General features: G+C 56.8%; 1 protein-coding gene across 3 annotated transcripts in view; it reads left to right on the forward strand.

Annotated features, from left to right (window-relative positions):
* Positions 1 to 4,718: 4,718 nt before the first annotated feature.
* Positions 4,719 to 19,567, forward strand: part of GATA3 (GATA binding protein 3) — a 30,835-nt gene continuing 15,986 nt past the window's right edge. The window contains exons 1-3 of one of the 3 annotated variants that reach the window (XM_068560071.1): positions 4,719 to 4,910; positions 14,672 to 15,302; positions 17,721 to 18,257. In XM_068560071.1, the coding sequence (XP_068416172.1) occupies positions 15,062 to 15,302; positions 17,721 to 18,257 (778 nt within the window). In that variant the 5' untranslated portion in view covers positions 4,719 to 4,910; positions 14,672 to 15,061. Of the gene's footprint in view, positions 4,911 to 14,023; positions 14,244 to 14,671; positions 15,303 to 17,720; positions 18,258 to 19,567 lie in introns of those variants that run through there. The other 2 variants (XM_068560080.1, XM_068560060.1) reach the window with 2 other exon arrangements.

Consider the following 19,567-nt stretch of genomic DNA (forward strand, 5'->3'; position numbering starts at 1 on the left):
CGAGCAGGCAAGATTATACCCAGCTTTTTTTTTTTTTATCAGATCTACCTTATATTTTCCCAATTAAAAACTGCAAAAAGCAGTTTCATTGCCCCGGGATAAAAAATAAGGGCCCCCTTTCACAAGGTTGGCCATCACTTTCTACCATCAGATTCATTGTGATGTATTAGATGCAATAAATTATCCCATGTAACAAAACATTGGGAGCTGAAAGGCAGATAATCTGGAAAGCGGAGATAAGGATTCATTATTCCAAATCATTATGAATCCAACGTTGCCTCTGACTTCTTTCTTAATCAGCTCCTCTGATCCTGGATATGTGAGCAGTACAGATAAGGAAAGAGTCGTTTATAATTCTCCACCTCGTCTAATATTTTAAAATAAAGTCAGAGGCAAGAAAACGCCATAAAACACTGGTGAGCAGGCAAGCACCGAATGAAAAATCACTTCCATGTTATTATATCCACAGTAAGATTTAATTAAAATTCTCCACGTCCACGTGCTTTATTTTCAGATAGGATTTTTTCCCATCACGTAATAATTGATAGGAATTTGCAAACGGGGCTACTTATTTAGGGCGCCTGGGTGGAATAGGTCTGATTTTTTTTTTTTAAATTTCCAGTCATTGCTTTGTGAAACTTTCATTTGAGGCATCCATGGTTCCACACCACCCAGCGCCCCCCACCCCCCGCCCCCAGCCCCGCAGTTTTGGTTAGAGAAACACAGGCAAAGTGCCAGACCAGAAACTTGAGTTTAATAAAAATGTTCTGTTAAAAAGAAAAAAAAAAAGAAAGAAAAATGAAAGAACTAGTGAACGACCCTAGAGGGCCGTTTACTCCCTCTCAACACCCCACCCACCCTACACATTTCTAATAAAATAAATCTCAGTGAGTGTGCTTGAAAGATTGGAACTTTTAAACCAAGGCTAATCTGAGTGTGTGTTTTCGTCTGGCGGAGAGTGAACTTAGACGAACTAAGCCAATCTGAGGGTATATAAAGGACGGTAGAAAAATGGACAAGAGGAATGACGATGTAGACCGATGCACAGGAGAAAAAAATATTACCTGTGTTTTACGGAAAACAAATGGGATGTGGGAAACCCGGAAGAATAAATATATGGTCCCCACCCCCACCCCGAGCCCTGCTTAGAACAACTCTAAGTGGCGGCACATTCTTAGTAAGATTGGAGATTCTGCCAGCGATTATTTCTTCCTACGGGGTCTCCTTTTTCTTTATCCAACAGGTGAAGTTCCTATCTGCGCGGCCATCGCAGAGATCCAGGGACACAGTGTTTCTATTATTATCTGTTAGTCATTTACTGATCCATCTTCTACCTCACATGCCCAGCGACTTCCCTTTATAGTTAAAATCCAATCAAACGCCTTAGCTTGTGGGACTGAGGTCCGACGCACCACGGGATTGAAAGCAGTCGATGCTGGTGCCAATTAGGATGGCGTGATTCCCTCCAGGAAGAACCCAAACCCAGCTCAGTCCCCAGGCCCTGGAGCCTCAGAACAGTTCTCTCCGTGGTTCAGCCTCTGAATCCAACCCGGGGAAGGAGGATCGCCTGTCCAGGGTTAAGGGATTAAAAGGCCGGTGGTTGGTGCTGGGGGCGGGGATGGGGAGAGTCAGGGGTGCAGGAACAGGTGAGCCGCACCTGAGTGTCCTCTGTATGTGGTGGGGAGCTGGGTCCCTGCCTTCTGGCACTGGCGCTCCAGGCGCTTACCAAGCAAGGATTCCTCAATGAAAAGGCTCACTGGAGAGTCCTGAAACCTTGGGGGTGAAGTCACCCTCTCCCCCTCGGACTTGTTAGGACGGGGCAGCTCTGAGCACCCTGGAATCCGTGGCCCCTCAGCGTTTAACATAGTCGCCCCCGAATAAGAGAGGGTCTTTTTTTGCTGTCTCTCACGCGCAAGTACACACACGCACACACACGCGCAGAGACCTGAACCACGAATCAGCGAGCCAGGGTGGTAGCTTTTAAAATTCAGAAAGCGACTTGTAGCTTCATAAAAGCAACGTCTTTACCGTGTGCATGGGCCGGTGTCCGCGAATCGAATAAATCTTTGGCCCGTCTGGCTAAGCGACCAGCGTCTTTCCTTAACTTTGTTTACTTCTCAGGATAAAGTCTCTCCTTTCTTCACCCCCCTTCCCACCCACCGCCCCCCATCAAATCTCCCCCAACCCTCCTGGAATAATTCGCTCCTGGACCCTAATTAGCAGCACTTTGCACCGCTAAGTCCATCAAGATAACAAGAAATGCCCAGCTGGCATTTCTTCTCTGAATCTTGCCCCTGTCTGGCCATTAAATTCAAAATCAGTTATATTTTAATTAAGTCCTTTGGATTTTTTTTTTTTTTAAGCCCGAGTGTCTTTGGCAGTCGAATTTCCTTAAACTAAGCCTTCCTTTACTGAAGGTAGAATTGGGCGATGGGGGAGCGGTGTGCACGCGATCAGATTTCTCAGTCCCTTAACCAAAGAGTCACTTTAGACCCAGAGACAAGTAAGTGCCCGCGTCAGCAGAAAAGGAACGGGGACAGGGGCCGCCAGACCGGCCGGAACCGGGCGGAGGGTCGCGGGCACGCGCTGGGGACAGAATGGCGAGGGTGGGGGTGGGAGGGGTGGCGGAGAGGGAGCCGGCCTGGGGTTCCAGGGGGTGCAGGGCAGGATCCTGATTCTACGGGTAAAGGCTTTCAGGTTGGAGGTGACTCTGTGGTGGGGGAGGGAGGAGGGGGGAGGGATGGGAATCTCCAAAGGGCCCAAGAAGCCGGAGGGCAGCTGGAGAAAGAGGCAAATGGCCCCACGGGCCTGGTGGACCGCGAGGCGGGGGTACTGCTAATATCCAGTTTAAGGAGACAGCTACCGCCATCTGGGTGATGGATGACCCCTCCTGGGCCCCGGGGTCCTACTCTCCACGAGGCAGCGAGCGAGGAGGAGCGAGGTGGCCTAGGGACCCCGAAGGGCCCGGAATCCCCGCGGCCCAACCCTTGGCGGCCCTCCCGGCACAGCCCACAGCTCCCCGAGATGCGCCAGGGCAACAGGTTGGGGGAAGACTGTCAAAAGAGTGACCTTCTCCCCAGCGATCTCGAAACGCGCGGCCCTGCGGACTCTGCGCCCTGGCGCCGAAGAACTTGGCTCTGCCACTTGGTGGCGGAAGGCGGGGGCAGAGGGCAGCAGGGCAGAGGAGGGGCTGAGTCGGGACGCGAGGTGGACTTTGGGGCCTCCTCAGGGGCAGGGAGACCCCCTTTCCTCTCCTGGCCAGCTCGGCAAACGATATAAGCCCCTTTCTCCAGCGGCTCTCGGCTTAAACCTGGACCCGGAGGATGCCGAGCGGGGCGCAAAGCCGTCGGTGCTGTGTCTGAGTTCAGGGGCCTTGAGCGGCTGCAGGCAGGCGGGGCTCCAGGGCGGGGGCAGCAGCCCATCCCCGATCTGGATGCCCGCCACCTGGGCAGCGCTGGGTACCTGCTCTCCTCGACCCTCCCCCACTTCCCTCCGCGTCGCCGCCCCACCTCTGCCCTCTCACTCTGACCCTGCTGACCAATGGCCTCGTCCTCCCCCCAAGGGACAACCACCCCTGAACGCTTGGCACCGTCAAATTGGGCCACTCCTTCCTACCGAACTGGTTCCAGCACAAGAAACTTGTTGACTTCCTGGCCCAGCGTTGGACACATTTTATTTCTCCCCGAAGATTGATTTATTTTTAAAGTCAGTCTCCATATTCTTATTGTATAAATATTGTGAAGGGAAAACTCTACCTGTCAAAACAAATGGATGCTGACCTTTCTACCCCAATGTTTATGGAGTTTCATTTTACTCTTGCCAAATTTATTCATGGCAGAGTCCCTCCTTGAATTATTTTGACCTCCCACCAGCAGAAGTAGGGATGGTACAGGAGAGGGGGGTTTCGAAGGGGAGGGCTGGAGTTTGTTGGGTCCAGTGGGTAGACTAATAGGATCATTTTCTTTCTGACATTTTATCTTCAGAGTGACCTCTGATTCTTGCTCCCTTATCTCGCTCTCCTAGAAGGTTAATTTCCCCTAGAAGTCTTCTTGAAAGAGCTTGGGAACCCTAGAGAGCCCATCCCCAAACCTCTACTTAGTGGGTGCACAGGTATCGCTACCTCCAAATGTTTTTATGGTGACCATGAGGAGAGCCAAAGAGTAGCAAGCAAGCCCAGAGCTGTCACTGGCCACCCTACTTTTCCTTTCACTGGCCAGCTGTGGCTGCAAGTACCGGAAGGTAGCGTGTATTCATTTTTGAAGCGTCAGCATATACAGAAATGGGTGGAACAGTCAGATGGCGGGGAGGACCTGAGGGGCAGAGACCCTGCTAATGGTGGCCGAGAGTTTTACTTCTAGATGCTCCCACTGGGTCCCCACTTCCTCCCAAAAGGGGAGGGAAACTCTGCAAAAGCTTTTATATCTATGGTAGCTAATGACCCAGTCAACATTACTGGTGACATTTATAGTGTTAATTCCAGCCCTGCTAGAGACAGTGGACTTTGTAGGTGCCACGGGGCTTGGTCACATTTCAGGCAGTCTTTCCCCATCCCTCAACTCTGCCAGTGCCACACACTCCTGATGTGCGGTTTGCCTGTTTGCAAAAAGGGGTGAAATTCATTCCTCCCTCAGTCTTCCTCCCTCCCTCCCTCCCTTTCCCTCTTCGCAACCCGGAAGAGCTCCGTTCTCTACAGTGTGCAGAAGGCGGGGGAGGGTGTTCCTAGGAAGGATGCACATCACCCAGGTTTTACTTCTCGCTGGAAGCCCGCGTGAGATGCCGTAAGCAGCTGGGGCGGTGAGGACCGCAGCGGTGACAACAGTGGCGAAGTCTGCCTGTCATTTCTGCCTTCAGACCTCCAGCAAGTCAGGAAAAAATAAAAAACAGCTGGCCGCCGAGAGCAGGCTACCCAGGTCAGTGAATATCACTATCTTCTGTCTCTAACTCTGCAATGGCTTTCCCTGCTCCACGTGGAGAGAATTAAGAGGAGGTCTCCACTCCAGAGAGACAGCTGCCCCTGGAAGAAAGTGAACTAGACCCCAGTCCTTATTGTTCTTTCTGGTCCCTGGAAATCTTTGGCTTTCTGCAATGACCTTGGGCGCGCGTGGTGTGTGCATGTGTGTGTGTCCTTGTTTGGAGGAAAGAGCCAGTAGAACTAGGCATGCAAAGAAAAACTAAACAGAAAAATAAGAGATGGTGGGAATGCTTGGGAAGGGCTGGACATACATTTTCCACTTCAGGGAGGGCAGAGGGTTGGGGAATAGAACCAGTTTGAAGGAGCATCTCAGCCTTCTCCCCAAGGTGGCTGCAGGGTCCAGTGTCAATTTCATGTTTTTATTTCCCTCTGCCTACAAGTGACTGTTTAGGCTCATTGTCTCTGCATATAATTAAAGAAACAGCTGTGCACTGTGGGTTGAAAGTTGGAGCCCAGATGTGTGGGCATCTGGCATCCCTTGGGGAGCTGGTGGCTGGCAGGCGCCTTTGCTTCCCGGAGCACCCTGAGGTGGGTGAGAAAACCGCAGCCTGGGAGGGAGGGTGTCCAGGGTCCTGGGGAGTGGGAGGGGGAGAGGAAACAAGAACTCTACTTTCTCCCGGGACATTGGACCAACAGACCTCCAAGAAGTCACTCAATCAGAAGCAGTTCCCAACAAAGACAGATAACGTTAAAATGCAAGGGAAGTTGAGTGACTCTGAGTAGGAGAGTTGTTTTTATTCACCTTTCCTTCCTCTCAGACACCGGAGGGTGCTTTGAGGAAGTGGACACGGGTGAGTCTGTCCAGGGCAGGGGATGCAAAGGAGTCTAACCCGGAGGATCTCTCCTCTGCTTGGTTCCCAGTTCACCTGTGCTTTTCTCTTCCTCTGTCACCCACATTCACCAGGGCACTGGGGTTGTTGGGGGGAGAATGAAGTTTAAAGGGACAGATAATAATAAAGGAACATTTGCAGCCCTCCCATCCCTTAGCGGCTGTGGTAGAAAAGGGGTGTGTGTGTGGAGGGGGGCTGTTGGTTGTGTGACAGGCTTGGGGCAGGGGGTCCCAGTCAGGCTGGTAGAGTCAATCGAGATGGAGTCCTGGATAGGAGATGCTTGCAGGGCCCCAGTGGCTGGTTGTGAGGAGGGGGCTTACCATTAAACCTTTAAAATGTGTGATTCTGAGGGAAGGACTTGCTGCCCATTTGAATCTGGGGTGGGATACGGCATCCAGGTCAGACACACCAAGACCCAGGTGGGTGCAGACCCAGGGTCTTAGGGGCTCCCATATCGACTTTGCCTGGGACTGGGCAGGAGGCCCAGCTCCCAGCAGTAGCCCTGCCAGGCCTCAAGTTCCTGGCTGGAGAAGGCAGCTGGGGTCTGAGGAGCCGGGTGAGTGGTGCACCCTACACAAGCCCCGCACCCCACGGGCCCCCCTCCCTTCTACACAGAATCTCCACCCACCCTGCCCTCCCCCCCCACCCCCACGAATCAGGATCAGGGTTGGTCTTCCCTGCCAAAAGCCCGGAGACAGAGGAAGCTGCATTTTGCTTTATTTGTTATGTTCATCCTGCCTTTTTGCCAAGGATACAGGAGGTGGGGGTGAGTCGGGGGATGCAGTGAAGGGGTGGGAGTGGGCACCCCTGGGTGGACGCCCAGCAGCGCAGGGCCACCCTGAGAGGCCTGGGAAAAGAGCAGGTACGCGGGAGCCGGGTGGCTGAGGACCCCTCTTCTGGAGGTTAAGGCAGTTTGCGCCAGGAACCGCGGGAGGTAGCAGGGAATTAGAGATGCAGATGAGGTAGTGGGGGCAGAGTCCGAAGGCCCAGTGCTCTCCGGCAGCCGGTTATTCTAACCACTTCGGCTGCGCTCAGGTGTGGTCTCCTTCTCGGTGTTCCAGCCCTTTCGCACAGAAAAGTGCATTCCTTTTGTGGTGTGTCTTTGTGTGCGGACCAAATATTTCCGATCACCTCTTTTTCTTAATGGTGGGAGTAACCGAGCGAGCGGGCCAAGGAAGCCCCGGATCTGGAGTACGAACCCCACTTTTTGTTCCTGGCCGCTGGGCAGCCGGGACTAGAGGTGGTGAGGGGGTGCGGCGGTTGGAAGAAGGAGAAAGAAACGTGGCCCAGGGCGCTCGAGCGGAGCACTCCCTGGGTGTCCGTCGCTGCGGGTGTGCAGACACACGTGTGTGGTTGTTGTTTGGTTTTATATAACAAATTGCTCGGGGTCCGCGAGGTGGCAGGCGGCGGAGAGCCGAGCGCGAGCCGGGGCCGCCGGGGAGAGGCGGCGGCCGGGCGCAGTCCTGGCGAGAGGGAAGGGCGGAGGGTGGGCGCCTCGGAGCCGGGCAGATCTACAGATTTTACCGCGCTCTCCGGCGTGTCCAGAGGAAGACACGAACACTTCGCGCCTCTGCTGTCTGCTGGTCGGAACGGAATTACCTCCCCCCATTTCCCTCTCCCGGTCGTGAAGTCCCCTGCCCTCGAAGCTGTCATTGTCCAGCAATCGACACCCCAATTTTTCAGGCTAGAGAAGTAAAAACACAGTAGCCCCAAGAGAAAGCCCTCCTTCTCCTGAAATGCCAAAATGAAGTGGCCGGCGGAGAGTCGGCCGCGGCGAGCGCTGGGGCTCGGGGCTGGCCAGGGGCCTCTAGAGATGCGCGGCGGTGAGGCGGCGGGCGACAAACCGGGGGCGCTGGGAGGCTAGGGGAGAGTGGAACCGGTGCCCCACGTGCACCCCTTCTGCCCCCAAAACGCGAGGGCCTATTGTTCACGTGGGTGAATCCCGCACTGCTGACTCCTTTCCTGGCTGCGGTGGCCGCTCCCTTCCCTGGGCGTCCCGGAGGCTTCAGCGGTGCGGCCTGAGGCACCCCCAGGACGAGAGCCTGGGGTGAGGCGCCGCTAGCCGCTTCCTACGACAGTGGTGCTGCTGGGGCGGGACAGACGGCCTGTGGCCGCGGAGACGCCGCGGGGACCCGCTGGAGCACCTCCATCCCTTCCCTTCTCTCGCGGCTCCACCTGTCCCCCAGGCCCCCAAAACCGGGAAGGAGGGAGAGCTCGGAGGGGCCCCCTTCCTCCAGGGTGACTCGCATTCCTTTCAACTGGCCCTCAAGGGGAAATCTTTCTCCCCTATCCAACCCCGGGGCTCCCCCCCATGGCCAACCCTCTGACATGTGCATTGTTAAACTCGAAAACAGAAATCCCCTGTCGTCTCCCTCCCCCTCCCCCTTTCCGCTACACCCTTACCTACCCAATTTTTATCTCGCTACCATCAGGGTTTTTCTCTACGGGGGAGAAAAGGGTATCGGCAGAGGGAGGGCCAGGATCCCTTGAAGCTGGAGGGCCCGGCCAAGCGGTAGGGGCAGATTGGGAGGGGGTAATCTCCGAGGGCATCTCCTCTCCGACGTCTCTCGCCGCTCCTCCTGGCCCGAGCGGGTTTCCTTCCGAGTTTTAACCGGTGATAGATGAATAAGCGGAAAAAAAAAAAAAAAGTAAATCAAACCACATACCACCCCCAAAGTGCTGGCTCATTTTCCAGGGCAGGTAGACCCTGGGCCTGGGCGGGTGGGCGTGGGAGCCGGGAGGGTCTGGGCGCGTGCCGAGAGCGCTTTTCGCCCGAGTTCCCGCGGGTTTCCCCTTTGTCGTTTCCACCTATAGCATCTTCCCTTTGCCTGTGAATTTTGGGGTCCCCTTTATTCTGCGTCCCCCCCCCCAAGTTCCCTGCTCGCTGTATTTCCTTTGAACAGAACAGTCAGCACTGCCCACTTCTCTCTCAGCTTGTGATTCCGCTCTCCACTTTCTGCATTTCAGCTCATGCGGGAAAGAGAAAGGGGGCTTGGGTGGGAACTGCAGAGATATCGTAGAATATGTGTGTAGCCTGCGCTGTCCCGGGACGCCGCGCCCGAGCGGGCTCCCCCGCCGTTTCGCTCGCGCAGCCGGGGCCTGGCGGTGGCGCCTCCGGCCGTGTCCCCGGCGTAACCCTCTCGCCCGGCTGCCGGCGAGCTGTTTATACAGCTTTACCTGTGCTATTCTCGTATCCAGTAAAAATCCTCGCCCCGCCACGGTAACATAATCCGAGGGCCGAGGCAGAGGAGGGGGTAGCGAGGCTGGCTCGGTGGAGAGGGAGGTGTGTACGCGCCAGAAGGGGGTTCTCTCCTTTGCCCCTCCTCCCCCAATGGGAAAGGAAATTGGGACAGTTCGGGTGATCGAGGTGGGGGACCCAGGGCTAAGGAGGAAGGAGGCCGGTTTCCACGTCCCTGTTCTCTCTGCTTTTCTTCCTCTAACAGGCACTGGGGACCCGCGCGGTGGCCGCAGCTCGGACGCGTGCTGCCTGCAGGCGCGGCGGTTCCGGGGGCGCCCCTCAGGGCTAGCGAGGCCCAGGACGGGTTTCCCCCCGTCCAGGACCAGGACCAGGACGGTTGCCCTCACCCCGCTTTCAGCTTGCCTCTTGAGACCTCCCACACCTAAGACAAAACCGGCAAGGCAGGGATCCGACACTTAACCAGGTCTTCCCTTCCGGGCCAGCCACTTCTTCCAGAGCGCCCTAGTCCCGGCCGCAGCCGGCGCATGGAATCGAATTAAACGCCTCTTGGCGCTTATTGTCTCTCGCTAATTGCTCCAACAATGGCCACTATAAAAATGGAGACATCCAATTAAAGGCCCCGCCGGGCCGCGCTCGGCTCCCGGCGACGAACTGGCTGCCGGCCTGAGGCTTGCAGACCGCCCGCGCGCGAACCGGGCTGGTGCGGGGCGCCGGCGCAGGCCTCGGCACCTCTGGCCTCCACTTCCTCCCCAGACGCACAGCGACCGCGACCGGTTCACACCATTTTTAATGACCGATCGCAGCCAAGGAAGATTGATCGGGCTGGAATGGGAAGGGACTTCTCCTCCTCCAGCCCCAGCTCGCCAGAGCCTCGGGGCCGCGCTCCCATTTCTGGCCTTTGCTGTGGCTCTGCGCCCTCCCCGCCCCCAGCCCCGCAGGTCCCTGGCTTCACTTCTGTCTTTAACTGCGCGGCCGGGTCCGCCCAGGCCGGCGCCGCGGCTCCGGTGGGAGGGACGCGGCGGCGCGGCCCGGCTCCGCTTCTTTCTCCCGCCTGCAAATATTTGCTGCCTCTCTGGAAATCCGACTATTTCGCGCGCGCTCCGCTTGCAAAGTCCTTAAGTAAACACGCTCAAATGACCGCCGCAGGCGGCCGAGGCACGCTCTCTCCCCCTGCGCGGGATTAGTAACTTTATGACTTCGACCCCGAGGCTCGGCTTTTCTGGTTACCCTCGGCGGGCAGCGCGCGGGCGCCCGGGGCCGCTCTCCCGGCACCTCGGCCCCGCGGAGCTCGCCTGGACGCGCCTGTCGCCAGGCTCGGGTGGGTGACGCTGGCCGCGTGGATCTCCGCTCTCTGGGTCCTGAGACCCCAGGGGTGAGCCTGGGGGTACGCTCCTCTCCTCTGCACCGCGGGCTCCGGTTCCTTTGCGGGACTGGGTTCCCCCCACTTGCATCCGAAGAGAGCTTCTGAGCTCCGGGGAGGGCGGGTGGGAGGGACCTGAACAGGGGGGCATGTGTTTGGGGTGTGTGTGTGTGGGTCCCAGCTTACCCCAACCCAGGAGAGAAAGTAAGGCTCCATTTCTTACCCTTTCCCCAAGAGGGCACACACACCCCGCTCAATGTGACGCCTGAAGCAGCCACCTCGAGGCCTGGCGTTTCAGATAGGCCAACCCGCTCCCGCCGCCCCACGCACAGCCCAGGTACCAGCTCCGGGCGGCGGGGGATGGGCGGTGGCTGCGCTGTCGCCTGCTCGGCTCCGGGATGCTTGCCCCCAGGGTCCCAGGCATCCAGACCTCGGCCAGCCCCTTACCCTGGTGAGGGAGGCCTCGCGCTCTGCAGGAGCCCGGGGCCCTGCAGCGGTGGTGGCGGCGGCGGCAGCATCCTCCCAGGTCTCCACCTCTCTTCCTCCACCGGAGCTCCGCCGGCCGCTCCCGGGGAGAAGAGGGGACTCGCTAGACCAGGCCCGGCCCGGGGTCCTGGCTAGGGGTGCCTTCAGGTCTGTAGGAGGGCGCTGAGGCATCTCCACAGGAGGCCAGGATTAGCTTTGCGAGCTAAGGCTGAGGGGGGGGGGGCTCAGGACCACCTTTCCCCCCTTTCGCCGGGCCTCGAGCCCCCTCCCCTCCCCCGCCCTCCGGAGGAGGAGGAAGCCCGGCCTGCATTCGCCGGCGAGGCGGGTCAGGCCGGCGCCTGGCCTGGCCCAGACCCCCGCAGCCAGGCTCTCCGCCTCAGGCCACGCGCCGCAGCCTCTCTCCGGCCTGGCTCCCTTCCCCCTTCCTTCCCCCTGGGTCCCGGGGCCGACCTCGGCCCTCCCTCCCCAGTATCCCCCTCCTCTCCTTTTCCCTCCCCCCCTGCTCTGTGCTCCTGGCTCTGGGGCTGGGCCCGTGACGTCAAACCCAGTGTGGCGTCGGCGAGACTGGCCGGCGCGGGCCATCAAAAGAGCAACGTCCTCTTTCCCAATTACCCACTGTCAGTCCGGGAACAGGGGCGGACCGGCTGGGAATTAAATGTTAAATACCCCCTACAGGCTGGCTCTATTACACGGGGCATCCAGCCACAGCCCCCCACGCTTCCCTGCCACTTCCAAACCACCCAGACCAAGAGGGGCTTCAAGATCTTTTATTTTTCCAAGGGTTGGGGGTGAATCTTGAGCTTACTGCAGCCTGACTCGGCGCTTGCGATTTAATTAAAATGAATAATGCCCCCCCCCCCAAAAAAAAGTTTTGTCTGTTATCAGAGAGGCGCCGCTACACCGGAAGGCCTCCTTCTCATAGATATTTTTCTCTTTGTCTTTTAAAATCGGTCTTAGCCTCGGGAGTTAACATTTTCAAGTCCTGGCGTCAGCGGTTTCTCTCTCGGAGGATGGGTCCCTTTTACTTCCCGGGCTTTCAGTTCTCGGCGTAGAGGACCAAAGAGCTACGTTTGGGATTTTCCGCGTGGCTTTGAACTGGGGTCCGGCTAGTGTTGCCTGGTCTTAGACCGACGCGCAAAGATGCTCCTTTCATTTTTTTCGCCTCTGCTGCCATCCTTAATCTTAATCTCGGGGATTTTAGCAAAAATGTGTATGCGTTCGTCTGTCCTTGTTTATGGAGCGGTTTCCGGTGAATGTTAGAAACTAAATAATTAAAAGGTTTGCAGAGCGCCGTGAGCAGGAGGAGAGGCTGGCAGCTTGACTGGCCCTAGAGAGACGTGGTCGGAATGAAGGAAAATCGATGCTCTTTTACTGGGCCGCCCTAATAAACAAGGACTAAATGGGCTCAGGAGAAACATGGGGGAGGGGGGTTAATTTAGGGATTTTCTTCCTGTTCCGTATCTAGAAATTCAACCCTGGTTTCTAACGAACATAAGATTTAAGAAGACGGAGACTCAAGAGAAGCTCCAATTCCAAGTTGGGAAAACCCACGTTTCTACCATTTCTTCTAAATAAAATTTACTAGGTCTTTCTACGAGAATTGTATATTAAAGCAGGACACACACCCCACACCAAGTAAGGCTGAGTGTTGATGTTTTTCCTTCACCGCACGAAAAGAATCCTCTAGAACTTACTTTTAGGAACGGTCTCTTCTATGATGACTTTTTTGTGTGTGTATTTGTAGGGAATTTTTATGGGGCAGAGAAGCGAAGAGGGAATAATGCCTTCAAATAAAACCCCAAATCAAGCTCTTAGTACCGTCCGTGGGAAAGCCTGCGGGAGAACCCACACTCTGTCCTCGCACACATTGCCCTGGGGTGAGCCACGGGTGGAACCTGAGTCTTCGCTTCCCGCCTGTCTCTTGCACACCCGGGCCGCGTTCTGGGGCCAGCCGGCTGCAGGAGCCTGAGCGCCGCTAGGGGATGCAGTGGCTCAAAGCACCGAGAGAGGCCGGGGAGGTTGGAGCCCGCGGGGCCGACCAATCGCGGCCCGTCCGCAGCCTCGCGCGCTGATTGGCCCCTTCCCGGCCACGCCCCGTGCGCCCCGCCCCCCCTCGCGGGGCCGTGTCTGAGACCCGCTCCCTCCGCTCAGGGCTGCGGGGTCTGACCCGGCGAGTCCCGCGTTCTGCGGGACCCGGGGGAGGCCGCCGCTGCCCTGCCCGGCGGCCGGGGTGGGGGTCGGAGGAGGGGGCTGGGGAAAAACGCCGGGAGCGGGAGTTAAGTAGGGCCCTGGGCGGGGAGAAGGGAAAAAGTTGGGTAACCGGAGTGAAGACCCGAGCGCTTTTCTCCCCACCCGCTCTCTCTGTGCTGGGGGAGACAGAGCCTCTCGCCCCCTCTCCTTTTCATCCATCACTATTGTCACTCAAGTCAAAAAGCACACATTGATTACAAATATTAGGTCTGGAAAGGACAGCTGCAACAGCTGAAACATTCGAGAGGCTTATTAACGCAAGAGGCTGGGAGAATGTTGACCACGACCACCAAAGTATCACCGACATTTCAATCAAAGACAGATTTTTTTTTTTTTTTTGCCCAATTTCTCAATCCCTAGGTGAGAGAGGCACGTCTCCAAGTACTATGACATTACATTTTTTTTTCCTGATCACTTTTACTTGCACAGAGACCCCACATCAATAAACTACCCCATACCCTGGATTGAATGCAAAAAATGTTTGCTCATTTTAAAAGTCTGAAAAAGAAAGGCCGCCTGTAGAAATGAACTTTATGAATGGGGCAGGCCGGTTTCCTCGGCACGGAATAACCTACCGAGCCGGAATGAATTGGCAGGCGCTGGAGCCACATTTAAAGGGCCAGAGCGCGAATTCCCTCCGGCCCGCCCCCTCCGCCCCGAACCCGGGTGCGCCTCGCCCACCCGCCCCGCCGCCCCTCCGCCCTGGCCGCCCTCCGCGGCGCCCCTTTCCGGTCAGTGGAGGGGCGGGAGGAGAGGCGGGGGTGGGGGGGGGGGCGGTGAAGTCCTGAGCGGGTTTGGGTTGCAGTTTCCTTGTGCTGGTGATCCTGTCCCCTCCTCGCCAGAGCCAGGCTCCTCCCCCGTCGGCGCGGATGACACTAGAACCTCCTTAAGTTCCGTCGCGCCACAGCTGTCTGCGAACACTGAGCTGCCTGGCGCCGTCTTGATACTTTCAGAAAAAATGCATTCCCTGTAAAAAAAAAAAAAAAAATACTGAGAGAGGGAGAGAGAGAGAGAGAGAGAGAGAGAGGAAAAAAGAGAGAGACGGAGAGAGCGCGAGACAGAGCGAGCCACGCAATCTGACCGGGTAGTTTCTGCTCTCCCAGGTCACACGCCTCCTCCTCCTCCTCTCTGCTCCTCGCTACCCAGGTTGGTACTGGCGACTTTTTTTTTAAGTTTGATTTGTTTTCTCTCTCCATTTGGGAGGACTTTAAAACATTGAAAACTCAACCCTCCTCTTTTGGAGAGTTTCTGGAGGCTGGAAAGTAGGTCCTGGGACCTGGGTCCCTGGAGGGAGGGAGTTGTCGTCCAAGTTGGAACCGCTCAGTCAGTCCCGGGTTCCCGGGAGAGCCGGGCTGCTGGGGATGTATTTGGGAGTCATTCAGTCCCCCGCTGCCTCCCGGTTTTCCGACCTCCGGAGGGGGCGTGCGCGTGTGCGCGCGTGTGCGCGTCGTGTGTGCGTGTCCCGGGGGCGCGGGCGCGGGGCCGGGCGGCTCGGGGGGAGGTGGTGCCACTTCATAAACTCAGGTGCTAAGTACTTAGGACCTCATCCAGGTCTCCCCTTCTCTCCTTTGCAGGTGACCCGGGAGAGACTCAGTCTTGGAGCCGTCGAGTAGCCCCCGGTGCAGAGGAGCCTCACTTGCAGAATTCCAGCCAGTCTTCGCCCCCCTTTTACAATTTGGTCCCCCTTTATACTCCCATACGTAATTTTTGGAATTTCTTTTTTCTTTCTCTTCTTTTCGCTAAACTACCCCGCAAAGATTAAAAAAAAAAAAATCTCATTTGCTCACCTTTCCTTCCTAGCTTTCCCATTTCCCAACTGAAAACAAATCTTTAAACGACCCCCACCCCTCCGACGGCAGAAGCACCTGCAGAGCCTCGTAGCCCCCGACCTCCCAGCCCGACCGCCCTCCCTCTCAGCGCGCGGGTTCCGGGCCCGGCGAGAGGGCGAGAGCGCAGCCGGGGCCATGGAGGTGACGGCGGACCAGCCGCGCTGGGTGAGCCACCACCACCCCGCGGTCCTCAACGGGCAGCATCCGGACACGCACCACCCGGGCCTCGGCCACTCCTACATGGACCCGGCGCAGTACCCCCTGCCGGAGGAGGTGGATGTACTTTTTAACATTGACGGTCAAGGCAACCACGTCCCGTCCTACTATGGAAACTCGGTGAGGGCCACCGTGCAGAGGTACCCTCCGACCCACCACGGTGAGTCCGCCCCGGGTGCGGGGACCTCCGTCCAACTGTCCCGGCTCTCTCGGGTCGGAGAGGCAGGGAGGGACCAGGGGGTGGGGATACCCGGCCAAAGCCCCCAAGTGCCGTTGCTGCTTCATTAAAAACAACAACAACAAAAAAAAAAACTGGGGCCCGGAAATGGGCGAGGAAGGCGTCTCGATCGTCGCGAGAGTCTGTTTTTCAAAACAGTCGCAGCAGGCGCCTCTGCGCCACTGCGGTCCCCGGGGCCTGGCGCTCACCTGGCGGGCGCCGCGCTGCAGCCCTCTCTCCCCGCGCGGCCGCTGGTTCGGGGGCCTCGGAGATCCCGGGCGCCGGGAGCCGAGCCTCTGCCTCCACCGGCCACCGCTCCCCCGACCGGGCATCCGGTGCCGGCCAAACCTGGCTGGGGCTGGGTTCTTTCTAGGGGCTTCGCTCCCCCGGTTATCCCGTGGTTCTCTCTCTGGGGCTTCTGCCGGCGTGCCTCGGTATGTTTCTCCGGCACATTTCCAGAAAGGCCCGAGAAACGTATTTATTCCCACCGCTGTGTTTCGGCCTTTCCCCAAAGCTAGTGCATTTGGTTTTTAGGCACATCTCCTACCTCTAGGCTCTGAGGAAGGGAAGTCTGGTGCTTGACCGGGTTTTGGTGGAAAGACTCCCGTCTTAAGTTTGAGACATTTGGGGTTTCCTAGATTCCCGGCTGCACGGAATTTTCCTCCGTCTACACTTTTTGGTTGTCTCATTGCCTGCTCCCTGCAACTCTTGCCTTGCTCTCTCCTTCGGCCCTACAACAGACCCATTAGGCTCCCAAAGGAGATCTGGGATCCATCAGGGTTTCCTTTTATGGAGGAGCGATCCAGTTGCTTTTTCTTTTCTTTTCTTTCTTTCTTTTTTTTTTCTTTCTCTTTCACCTTGAGGAGTTCAGGAGAGTTCTGAAATGGTAGAGAGAAACCCAGCTCTATGTAGTTGGGGGGAAAAAAGCTCTTAAGGCTTTCCATCTGTAAGCGTGTTCCCAAAGAAGAAATTGCAACATTTCAGGCGGAGGAACTGTGAGGCGATCTCAGTTGAGGTCTGCCCTGGTTCCCCGACTTAGATCCCGGGGTTGGGGCCGATGACAGAGCCCCTAGGGCAGCAGGCGTTCTCCTCCCTGCTGTCACCAGGTTTCAAACAATTGTTTCTGCGGATGGGGCGCTCTTTGCCCTTGTTCTGTGCAGATCAGCAGTTAAGTGGAAATGCGGTAGATGCAGCCTTAATATTATTTACTATACTACTTCCTGCATAATGTGAAGCTTGACCCCTTGGTGTTCGGAGAGCTCTCCTTCCCCCTCGACTCCCCTCCCCTTCCTTTCTCTTAAGATTTTAGTTTCGGTATTGTTCTTAATGGTTAAATAGAATGTCAAATGCTGAGACAGGTACTGGATTAAAAGATCAATAAGTGTGTGGATTTGTACTTGCCGTTTAAACTTACCCCTCTCAGAGCCTCTTCTGGTCTGAGTTACAGCTGCCTTAAAACTCTGCATTTCAAACGACAGCTCTGTTTACTCTGTGTGTGAGTGAAATAGACACAGAAACTGGAATTTTGTGTCTCAGGCTCAGGTGAAAATTCACATATTGCACTGGTGGAATCATAACTCTGGGGGCCTATGGGCCTGTTTTATTTTTTTCCAGTAGGATTTGGGAGGGTGAGAACGGCAGATAAAAGTGCCATCCCTAGAGTCCAGCCTTGGAAACTTTCTCGGACAGCCTGAGCAGTTCACTTCCCTGCAAATCCCATTCCAGGCCTGGCCAAATACGAGCAAGCAGTGAAGTGGGGTTACGTGCAAGTAACCCTAAAATGCTCCCTCTCCTCTCTTCCAAGCCCTCTCCCTGCTCTGGGCGTGGGGAGCTGGCTCTGCAGCTGGGCCTCTCTTAGGGTCCGTGTGTTCTCCTGGTTTTGAGCGGTTGTATGGCTGGGCTCACCCCTTCAGGCCTCATCCTTCCCAGCCCACCCTCTTATCAGGCTGCCTGGGATTAGGTCCGGGCTGGGGGCCGCTGGGCCATTGAAGGAAACCAATAAATCAAGTCAGGTTCCAGAGAGGGACCTCAGGGCTGTGATTCAGAAAGTGTATCTGGAGAGGCCAAGGAAGCCAGGGCCCTTCTCGCTCCATGACAGCACCTCTTGGGTGTCAGACACAGGCCCTTAATTCCCTGGATTTGATGGGACATTGGTGGGGAGATAGGGGTGAAGGGGGTGGTGTGCTGGCCCAGGTACTGCCGGGGCCCCCAGGATCAGGGAGTGTGAGGTCCGGTCTGTGTGGGGATTGTCTTGCCAGGGAGGCAGGGGTGGAGGGCGAGGATGCCCAGGTGCCTGAAGGCCTCTGGGGGCTACTCTCACTCGCCTGTCTCTCTCCCGGGCCTTCCCCTTTACCCACGCAGGGAGCCAGGTGTGCCGGCCGCCTCTGCTGCACGGATCCCTGCCCTGGCTGGACGGCGGCAAGGCGCTGGGCGGCCACCACACCGCTTCGCCCTGGAACCTCAGCCCCTTCTCCAAGACGTCCATCCACCACGGCTCCCCGGGGCCCCTGTCGGTGTACCCCCCAGCCTCGTCCTCGTCCCTGTCGGCGGGCCACTCCAGCCCGCACCTCTTCACCTTTCCGCCCACCCCGCCGAAGGACGTCTCCCCGGACCCGTCCCTGTCCACCCCGGGCTCAGCCGGCTCGGGCCGCCAGGACGAGAAGGAGTGCATCAAGTACCAGGTGCCTCTGCCCGACAGCATGAAGCTCGAGTCGGCGCATCCCCGCAGCAGCATGACCACCCTGGGAGGGGCGGCGGCCTCAGCCCACCACCCCATCACCACCTACCCGCCCTACGTTCCCGAGTACAGCTCCGGACTCTTCCCACCCAGCAGCCTGCTCGGGGGCTCCCCCACCGGCTTCGGATGCAAGTCGAGGCCCAAGGCCAGATCCAGCACAGGTAGGAACCTTCTCTCCCCTCGAGACCTTTCCCCTCGTCCCCTTCCCTGCTCCAAAATCCGGGACAGGGACGAGAGCGTGCCCTCCGGCCCCTCCCGGGAGCTGGGTGGCCGTTCAGACCCTTCGAGATTTAATATCTTCCCATTCTTCCAGCGGGGAAAGAATGAGGTGTGTCCTATCTCATTCCTGTCTTCAGGGCAGAGGGCAAGTGAGATCTGATTGAAAAGCCAACCCCAAGAGCTGGGGAAGGAAAAAGACAAACAAAAACGGACCCCCATCTCCTGCCCGTCCTGCCAAGGAACTTTTGGGTGCTGGCAGTAACCTTTAGTCAGTTTCCAAGCGCAAATGGAAGGGGAGGGAATAAATCTTTAGTGTTTAATGCTAAAACGAAACCTCCTGAAACCCAAACAAACACAGGTCCCTCCTCTGACCCCCCTGGCCTCTATGTCCTGCCTGTTCCCCTCCGCTCAGCTCAGAGGGGGTCATACAGTCACCAGAGGACAGCCCTTTACACAGACATGTACAAATAAAGCGTGTGTATATTTTTCGCCGGGGGCGGGACCGTGGCAAAGATAGGACACACATTCTCTGCGTGGAAGAGAAGTCTCCCATCCTGACTTCTGGGTAGAGAGGTGGGCTCTGCCCTGGGGAGGCAGTTCAATGAAGTCAGAAGGGCTAGTTACCTGCAGTATCTTCTAGTGCTGGGAGCTCAGGCAGGGGAAGGAAGTCATCTTACGACCCACTTCCCGACTGATCTGAAGCTAGAGGGGTTAGGAAGGATGGAAAAAGATTCCCCAGGTGTGTCTCTGCTTCCTCTGCCCATCCTCTCTCAGAAAAGCACACCCCAGCTAAAAGCGAGCAGCATTTTTATTCTCTTGGTGTAGAGGCTGGCATGAAAAGAAACAGTAAAGCCCACACAAAGTATTTATGCTTTAAAAATAAAATAACCACCACCAATGTCGAAGCAGCTGAATCAGAGTCGGGGAGTCTCTGAGATGAGATTTCACTGTATTTTTTGAGGTGGTTTGGGGAAGATTGTCATGTCTCCGTGGGGGTGTCCATTTCAGGGTGGGCGTCTCCGTCCTGGTCTGTCTCAACTGGCTACCCTCTGCCCTCTCTCTGTAGAGACTCCGTATACACAGAAGTGGTGGAAATCACTTGTCTTTGCTGGATGAGACAACCAGTCTTGAAACAGAGCCTGCAAAACCCGGGTTTAGAAAACTTCCGAGGGAGGGCTCTGGGTGCCCAGTGACCATGAGATCAGTTTCCAGGGTTTTTTTCCAGGGTGACATTCACTCCGACTGCCTGGGC

This window comes from Eschrichtius robustus, chromosome 1 (assembly GCF_028021215.1).
Source record: "Eschrichtius robustus isolate mEscRob2 chromosome 1, mEscRob2.pri, whole genome shotgun sequence".
Taxonomy (NCBI): Eukaryota; Metazoa; Chordata; class Mammalia; order Artiodactyla; family Eschrichtiidae; genus Eschrichtius; species Eschrichtius robustus.